Source organism: Citrus clementina, unplaced genomic scaffold (assembly GCF_000493195.1).
Source record: "Citrus clementina cultivar Clemenules unplaced genomic scaffold, Citrus_clementina_v1.0 scaffold_4, whole genome shotgun sequence".
Taxonomy (NCBI): Eukaryota; Viridiplantae; Streptophyta; class Magnoliopsida; order Sapindales; family Rutaceae; genus Citrus; species Citrus x clementina.
Genome location: NW_006262274.1, coordinates 18,382,132 through 18,392,026, shown reverse-complemented (window position 1 = coordinate 18,392,026; position 9,895 = coordinate 18,382,132). Strand labels below are relative to the sequence as shown.

The window sequence follows — 9,895 nt, the reverse complement described above, 5'->3', positions numbered from 1 at the left end:
AGTTGTTTGATGTAATATTAGTAATAATCTAATTGTAATGTCAGTGTTAAAAAAAAGAGTTAGGTGCATTTAAATTAAAAAAAAATAGGATGTATGTAAATAATTATATCATTTTATATGAGGTACTTTTCTAGTGGTCTTTTCTCCATCTTCATATGATGTACTTTTCTGGTGGTAAAATTATATCATTTTATATCAACATTACAATAGTATGTATGTAAATAATTTTCGATCTGCTGCCAAGTGCCACCGATCTGCTGCTTCAAGCCTTCAACCTGGCAACAATTGCAAGTGTAACCCAAATACCCGATTTTGCTCCAAGCCTCCAACCCGGCCCTTTTTGAGTTTTGAGACTTTTGAAATTAAAGCTTTGCCCGTTTGAATCTGTGGCATGTCTCTTATCCAAACTTGATCCTATCCGAATTCAATTCGATTTTTTGACTTGATCCAATCTGACCTGAATATATATTGGATCAGATTATAAATTCGGGTTGTATTCGGATTAATTTTTGCTCAACCCGAAATCTGATAGGTTTGACCCGAACTCGATTTTGCCCAACCCTATATAGTAGGGCTAAGTGAATCATAAACAACATGATGCAACTCAAGACAGATTCACTCATATTGTCATTGTTGAAAAAATAGCATATCTTTATGTTATTTTGAGGGCACATTTTGAGTGTGTCCCACTTAGCGAAAGTGAGAAATTTTGTTAGGTTCGGATTCTATTTCGTTAATACTTTAAAAGTATAATTTTATTTTCTCAAAATAGTGCTTGGGTGAATGAGAAATTGTCTCTCAAAGTTCACTATTGAAGTTGGAAATTTGAAATGAAATGAGGCTTATCCCACATGGAAAAAAGAAGTCAAGGGATTAAAGTTTATATATAAACACTTAACCATGCATGAGTAAAAATTATAAGCATAGATGCTCTCTCCACACGCGCGTGCACAAGGGGGGTGCAAATCCAAGACCGATCTGGTTGAACTCGTGTACGTCCGCGCGTCCTGCGTATGCGAATGTCAGCCCAAAATCATCTAAGCTTGCATGGCACGTTTTTAATTTCCTTTTGAATTTTTTGTTGTAACAGTTTCATGTTTTGAATTCAAAAGATTTGTAACAACTTTGCAACAGTTATTTTTTAGCTGTTATACAATTCACGTTTTTTAATTCAATTTTGAAATCAATTGATTGAATTGAATTGGCTGTTATAATTATTTAATGGCATATATTGAATTCAGAAATTTAATACAATGCTGCTGTTACATCCTCACATGAGTATAAAAAGACACATCCTCTTCTATTTTTACACAAACTGAAACCAGCACACAGAGCACTTGTAATTTTTCTTTCTTCCTTCTTCCGTCTTGTTTCTGATCAAGTTTGCCGATGTTGTGGTTCGTCGGAATTATTTGTTTGTGCTTGACAGAAAATTCGTCCCCGTTGTATCCTGGGAAGTAGTTACTGGCAGACCTAAAGCACTTCAGTAGATGGTAAATCTATTTTAAGGAAACTGAGCTGCAGGCCTCGAGTTTTATCTTCTGTTTCAGTTTTCTTTTTCCTTATGGTTTTCCAGTTCTTCATTTATTCTTCCTTACTGTGTTAATTTGTTATCTCACTGATTTATTTATTTTTTAATAGTCTATAAACCTTTAACCTTTCAAAAAAATTCTTTAATATGTGCCACAAACACCATCAATGTCTCGTATTAGAAAACCAGTCTCAATTGCCTTTTTTTATTGCTTTGTCTTGGTCAACAAACCTTTAACTTTGTGTTGTATTTTTTTCTTTTTTCTTTTTTCGTTTGATTATTTGTCATTTAGCATCACAATGTCATTGCACTTTTTGGTAGATGCAGAAAGTTGTCCACACATTCTTGGAGAGAAAATGAACTTAAGAGGGATTGCCTGATTCTTCAAAAAATGAAGTGCCGGTTATTCACGTTTGAAGTTGGATTTTTCATTGGTTGATTCTATGGTGTAACTAAATTTGGTACTTACATGTCACAGTGAAATGATTTTCAATAGTGATGACTTCTATACATAGTTTGCTTGGATATATGATTCCTTGGTATCATGTCGGCTAGATTACCACTGCAAGTCGTATTTTTTATTTTCTTGTAATCATGTTTCCTTGTATTGATATACGTGGTACTGCATTTTTCTTGCCCTTGCAGGTTAAATTTCGAGAATTTATTCTTAGCATTTTAAATGTGTCAAGACAATGCCTGGCTTCTAGTGAAGAGGATGTTGCTGTAATTGCATTTGAAATTTTTGACGAGATGATTGAATCGCCGGCGCCTCTTCTGGGGGGATTCTATTGGATCCATTGTGCATCTCTCTCTCATAGTTTCCTCCAGCCATAATTTGGAACCCAACCCGCGTCATCAGGTTAGAAATGACCAAGTCGCGGAGTTTTCTTGTGCTTTCTTCCTTAGGCAGCTGGGATGGAGCTACGCGGAGTTGATGAGTTTCGCATCACATCCGTCTTAGTATTCATCTTGACTTACTTCTTGTGCTTTATATAATATGTCAGGCTATTCAAATTATTCCCTGGTTGGCAAAGTACAAATACAATTCCTTGAAAAAGGACAAGTTGGTTATCCCAATTTTGCAAGTCATGTGCCCATTGCTTGCTGAATCAAATAATGCATTATTGAGAAGAAATTAACAATTGAATTTAAAAGAAGTTTTTACGCGCAGTAATCTTTTGGCAAAATAATCTAAGTATGAAACAAATTTGATGAATGCAAAAGTGTAGATAAGGGGACAAATTCAGTAAATGAATAAAGATTCAAAGAAAGAAGAGTGATATAGATCTGAATAAATCCATAAATCCATAACGAATTTGAAGATGGGAATAAAACGACAATGTTATTATTTTAATTAATCATATGTCTATAATTATAATTTACGTTCTAGGCATTTCAGTAAGTTATAAATTTTATAAAAAGATGGGTTTAATAAATAACCTAATAAGTTCAAGTAGCCGCATCTATTTTTTTATTATGTACATATAATAATTAGTAACTAAAATAAATATTTTATATTGTTAATTTTATTTTTATTTAATTATATGTACATAATAATAACAATCTCCTTAAAAATAATAAATTTATTTAGTAATTGTATATGTAAATATATAGATAGATGGATAATGTATAAAAGTGATTTTTAAAATTAGATTTTGAAAAGTTAAATTTTTTTTAAAAAATCTATCTTAAGATTTCATCAAAATAAAAAAAAAATATCTATCATAAGATTAGATGATTTTACCAAAAGTAATTTATAGAAAACTTTAGCAAACAACAAAATTAACTTGATTTTTTAAAATCACTTTTTTTTTAGATTCTCAAAAACAAATCCAAATAAGCTTTTATATAATTAGTCAAGTATTACGAATAATAGGAGATAATACTATGATCCATCTAATCCTTATCCAGTTTAATTTTATCTAGAATTACCAAATATTCACTATTTAATAGAATGAAACCAATGGTTTAAAAAGTTACCTAGAGAATTGAAATTAAGATCTTTTTTAACATAATTCCTTTCTAATAGCATTTTGTTGGAAAAAAGTAAGGGTGGTCATTCGGATCGGGTTAACCCGAATGGATTCAAAGCTTCAACCCATTCAGGTTGAAGCTTTCTTTTTTTTAAGATTCAGCTTTTAAAAATTAAAAATATATATACATTAAACAAAAAAAATCTCTATGGTGGTGGTTAATTATTGCTAATTTGGAGATGTTGTGTTGAGTATTGATGGTGTTGGAGATGGATTATTAGCCTTGTTTGTCATATGGAGATGTTTAATCATACTTGCCACTTGTCATTTTAATTTTTAGATTTGTAATTTTTATAACTTTATTGTACTTGACTACATGTTTTATGTTTTGTTAACTTTAAAAAGACTTGTTGAAATATTATTAAGGATGATTTGTAGTTGATATTTGTTGTTAAGGATGTTTGTAATTGAGATTTTTGAATTTTAAGTGGTTGTTATTAGAATTTTTAGATTAAATTGTTCCTTAAGAATGTTTGGAATGTTTGGAATTGAGATTTTTAAATTGTTGAAATGTTATTAAGGATGATTTATAGTTGATATTTGTTGTTAAGAATGTTTGGAATTGAGATTTTTAGATTTTAAGTGGTTGTTCTTAAAATTTTTAGATTAAATTGTTCTAATCTATTCTAACCCGAACTAACCCGAAGTATTCTAACCTAAACTAACCTGAGTTAACCCGAACTAAAATTTTAACTCGAATTATCAACCCAATCCGATCCGAATTGTCAACCCAAACTGAACCGAACCGAATTAAATTCAGTTTGATTTAGTTTGAATTGGCATTTTCAACCCGATTCGGTTCAATTCTCCAATCCAAACGGGTTAAAACCCAAACTAAACACAAACAACCCGAACCGAAACCCGATTTGACCACCCCACTCCTAGAAAAAAGGAGGAAAAAAAGAACAAATGATAAATATGTTAAAATTATAGTCGCGACAGACGACTCCATACTTTCACTCTCAGATACATTCACCACCCATTTCTCACCGAACGGAAACAACAAAAACATTTCAACAAATTAATTTTCAATTTCTGCTTACCCCCATCCATAAACAACAAATCAAACCACTCTTCTTTTCAATAACAAAATAAAAAATCCTTAAACCCCATGAATTATCCAAAACTCTAATTCTGAAGAAGCGCAAACCGAAAAATAAATGACTTATCAGAATGATTCACGGTCATGATGGTGATGATGATGCAGCAGTAGAACTCCTCTGCACAGCCACAGTCACAGTCACAGTCGACGCCTCGACGGCCTCCGCCGCTGCCGCCACAGCCAACAATTCCAGCCTTAGATCCCACACCACCACCCATGCACCCCGCCAAGCGATACCAATCGCCGCTGCTGCCGACCATGCCATCGGCCCGGTGGTGGTCCCTATCTCGGTTGCGGTAGCGACGACCCTGCTGGGCCCTATCTGAAGGCTGGGGGTGCGCTTTCGGGTTCGCTTATGAGGCATAATGCTGCGGTTATTGAGTTGGGAAGCGAGGACGCAGCCATTATGAGCTGCGGGCTTGAGGCTGCCCCCGCTTGTACTTGGGACTAAATCACAAACTGCCCACTTGTACTTGTTTTGATGTTTTTTTTTTTTTTTTTTTTACCACGGTAAAAGAATTTGTGTTTTAACGTTTTATACTTTTACTCTCCAAAACTCAACCCAAAACGATGCGTTTTGGTCCATTCAGTATATCTCTTATCTAATAAGTGGTCCACAATTTTATGGCCCATTTTTTTTTATTTAAATCTAAAAGAAAAACAGATAATAAAACTAAAAACTCTATCCATTTCTTTACATAATTTTTGGTTCACTGGTTACAGTTTTTGAGTATCAGCCTTTAAGCAAATATTAAAGAATATAATGACAAGCATTATACCAGGCCACCAGTTTAATTGGTCAGTTGGGGTTGAAGAGCATCATCTACACAGAGCAAGATTCAATAAGATCATTCCTTATTCAAGATATTTTGGTTCAAATTTTCCTTACAAAGGACTCTTTTCTTCCCACGATAAACACATCAGTGGATGTGGGCCAATATTTTGTAGTGCAGTGGATGATGGCAATGACCCTGATGATGGCTCAGGAGATGACACAAGCAACAAGAAAGAATCTCCCAAAGACGAAAATGGAGTAAGAATTTTACATGGCATGCATGGTTGAGTACACAGCACATATTCATGTTCTTGTTTGATCCAATCTATTAATTATGAACGGGGGACGCACTGTTTTTGCAGGTGAATAGTGAATTGCTTCGAGAGAATCTTGAGAGAATTGTTGGAGTAGATGATTCTACCTTTAGTGGGTTGGATCTTGCTACTCTTATCAGGAACAAGTATGGAAGGTCTTATGATGTTCAACTAATCAAAAAAGTATGCTTGCTTGCTCCCTTGGCGATGATGGTTGCAATATTAACTTAGCAAAAACTGCTTATGTGTGCATGCCATGTACAATAGAATTTCTGTTTACTATCTTCTATAAGTTTTGTGGACATTCGACGGAGATTTTGTAGTTCATCCTTGCTCATGTACAATTATAGGTGAGTCCATTGTCTTCAAATACTAGTTTATTCTAAGTTTATTTAGTCAAGTCAATGAGGGGTGATGTCATCATACCTAGGAGAGATGAATAGTTTTCAGATTCTACACTTAAAATCCAATCAGTAATGGAACTATGGAAGATATCAAAAGATGCATCAAGGGGACACAAAGGTTTACAACTTTACACAGAAACCTAAGACTGATCCATGTAATCTGTCAAGTTTCCGGTTAACAGTTGACCATGGTTTTCTAGGAGTTTTGTTTAATAAGAAAGAAAACATTGTTAGGAAAAGGTGCAACGATCTAAAACTAAATAAGAATGATTTGCCTAAAAATTCGAGATACCAATCTGAGTTGACCGATAAGAGGTTTTTGAGGTCCAATTTTAGATTTGTGAGCCACTTGCTATTTAAACATTCTTAATTACATTCTAACTTAAAATTTAAAGCTATTTCTAAAATTAGATTTCTACAATCCTTGTGTACTTGTCCTTAGGCTTGATGCTTATGCTCAAAGAACAGTTGTCTTGTGTGCTCTATTTAGCATCCTAATTTTGTGTGCTTTTATAAACTCTCTATGAGTGAATGATATGTCCCTGTGCTAAGAAACATTAAGTTTATCTGTCGACTTGTCAGTTTGATCAGGAGATAATATGTCGGTGGGGCTCTTGAAAAAATAAAAATGTGTTCTTTCCCTCTGCCAATCCTATTTTAGGCACATACCTATCTACCAGAGGTTAAGATGATTGGGATAAAGTTGCAGAATTGACGATCACAATAATTTTACTTGTTTGCTACAAATTCTAGTGGTACTTCTACTGTGTTTTTCTTGTTTGAATGCTCATTTTGCAAAAGGAAAAGAAAGAAAAAGAATCAAACTCTGAATACCAAAACAAAGAATGAGTGAATGACGCTGCCATTTAGCCATATTAAAGGTGTGTTTGGGATTGAGGTTGAGTAATTGTAGCTTTTAAGTTACAGCACTAAAGTGTTTGGTAAACGCTAGTTGCTGTAACTTGAAACTTATGTTGATATGATTTTTTACTTTTATGATGGAAAATCTATTATATCTTTAATAATTTTGTTAAAATTTATATTTACTACACATTATTAACTTTTATTTCATAATTATAGCTTTTTTCTACAGCATGTCCCTGCTGACAGGCTAAAATTCACTTTTAAATTCCTTTAGCATTCGTGCTATTTGCCCTTTTATCTTTTAATTTGATTTTCTTGCTCAATATATATTAAACTGTTTCAGATATTTTTCTTTTGTTTTTATTCACTTTTAACTTCTTGTAGGAGTTTATGGGAAGAAATCTCCTTGCTCTAAATGTCATGTGGAAGTACATGGAGCAGGTAAACAGATTTTCATTCTATGGGCTTCTTTTTTTTTTTTTTTCTTTTCCCTCCAGCTGAAACTGCACTGATTAAAATATTGCATATGTAATAAGTAAGTTTTAGAAATATCTCATTCTCTGATTTTTAAGTCACGTCATAGTACTCAAAGTAGGATAACATTAAAAATTTAAGGATTGTACTAACATATGTGTACAAAATGGGATTTGGGAATTGAGATTGGACATTTTTGTTTAATGGAGCAGTTTGTAGAATTGTGAAGGAAATAGTTTATTCGCATGGTGAATGATAATGTGCAGGGCAACTGTGAACCATAGGTTGAGCTTTTAGCTCTAAGAAGAAAAGTATTGAGGAACACGAATTAGAAGTAGGAAAGCTGCATGACTACAGGAAAAAGAAAAATGGAGTCAAAGCTAAGCATGTATCGTGCTAATAAGAGAAACCAAGTTATATAATGTTTGATTAATTACTCTAAACTTCGTAAGCACAATTAGTATACTCTTACACTTACATGATAATAAGATGTTTTTTTAAGAAAACTTTTGTGATAATACTTAAAAACATTTGAAAGATGGTTATATCATACTCTTTAAACTGTTTTGTTTTGAAGTCTAATCATGTCCTAATACTTGTTTCTTTGTTTAGAGATCCTTTCCACTAACCGAAGAAGAGTACATTTTGAGGCTTGATGACGTAGCAAACACATTGAAATGTTGGGGAGCTGTCTCACATATTCGAAATAGTCTTGCAAAGTTGAAAGAGCGACCTCGTATTGGAAAGGTGATTTAATTTATGATATGATGATAATTGGCTATTTTCATTGGTTATTATGACCTTAAGAGCTTCATTGACAATTCAGATGTTCTGAAAAGTTTACCTTTAAGCATTTCAAGAAGAGGTATAAAAACATACTAAAAATATTAGACATCATATTAATTAAGAAATACTACATTATAATTTGTGTATTCCTTGTGTCATTGATGTCCTTGGCCGAACAAAAATCCAAAATTTTGCTTAATTATATGATTATTTGAGTGTATAATAACAGTTGTAATTATTGTACGATGCAGGCAGTAAGCATTTTTATAGATATGGATGAGTCTGGAGGCCGTGCAAATGAATGGATTTACAAATAGATTGCTCCTTTAAAACCAAATTTTCCAATTTGTAATACCGAAAAATAATAAAATAATTATTGTAGATGGCAGTGGTACGAAGGCAATGGAGACCGTTGCTTCTTGGTATCGTCACCCTGTTTCTCTATGTTTCCTCTGTGTGCATACTTTAATTATATATAAAGTTGAATCGAATGAGTTTTCAGTGAAGAAAGTAGAATGTGTTTGTGAAAGAGTAAATTCTTTAGAAAATTCCCATGCTTTCTTTTATTTTTCTGATGAGGGAAACGAATACATCGTATGTGCCAAACTTGGACTACTTTTATCGATCCACATGTCTCTACAAATTAAGGGCTTATATCTTTCGGATATAAGAGTTAGAAGTAGATATTAAATAATGTAATTAAATTTAGGCACATGTCGTAGGGGTTCTTTTATTCAAAGTAAATAAGTAATGCCTCATCATTCAATTGTATTAATTGAAATAGTTTAATGGTTTCGGGGAGGTGGAATTTGTATATAGCTATGTTCAAGGTAACGACCAATGACTCATTCAAGCTATAACCTAAATATGGGAATATATTAAATTATTTTTTTGCGTATTTATTGTGCCTTATTTATAATATTCAAACGAGTAAACAATACAGTTTGCACAATTTCAATACATAAATTTATGTTCCAATTAACATCACGTGTGCTGTCGCCAAGAAATGCTATCCACTAGACCCAATGTTTAGGAGGCTCTTGGCCCTATATCGCCTAAAGATATGTTACTTTGGACGGAAGCTACTATTTTGGGAAATTGCTTTGCAAGTATATTTTATTAAACCTTAATTTAATTAAGGTTTAAGAAATTGACGCTACCACAGTGGTTTGAAGAAAAATGTTTAAATTTCTTTAATAGAGCTACAAACTCGTATATAAATTATTTTTGCACAAACTGATATAATATTATATCATTGATTGAGTGAAAATATAAAATAAAGATAAATCATGTGGGTCATGTAGAGATTTCATTTAACCAACTATGTTATGTTACATTAGTTTGTACAAGAATTTAGATTACATATTTTAAAAAACATATAATTATTTTATTCCCTTGGTTTATAGTACCTAACAAATAAAAAGTAAAATAATAAAATTCATCATTTATTCCCCAATATCTTACTTTACCAAATATGCACTAAAATTAACGACACTAAATGTTTCTAAAAAATTCTTTTGTTGGTTTCTATTGTAATTCTAATTATAGAAACCATTTTGAAAAGATAATGTTTTGTGACTTACATTACTTCCCTCAAATTTAATCCTCGCGC

At 32.5% G+C, this 9,895-nt stretch overlaps 1 protein-coding gene across 1 annotated transcript; it reads left to right on the top strand.

Moving 5' to 3' along the window:
• The first annotated feature begins 4,499 nt into the window (after nucleotides 1-4,499).
• On the top strand, nucleotides 4,500-8,780 carry LOC18044533. The gene is made up of 5 exons (XM_006437442.2): nucleotides 4,500-5,699; nucleotides 5,804-5,938; nucleotides 7,408-7,464; nucleotides 8,110-8,244; nucleotides 8,535-8,780. Exons 1-5 carry the CDS (start codon nucleotides 5,430-5,432, stop codon nucleotides 8,598-8,600), a joined length of 663 nt encoding a protein of 220 aa, XP_006437505.1. The 5' UTR covers nucleotides 4,500-5,429; the 3' UTR covers nucleotides 8,601-8,780.
• The last annotated feature ends 1,115 nt before the right edge of the window (nucleotides 8,781-9,895 follow it).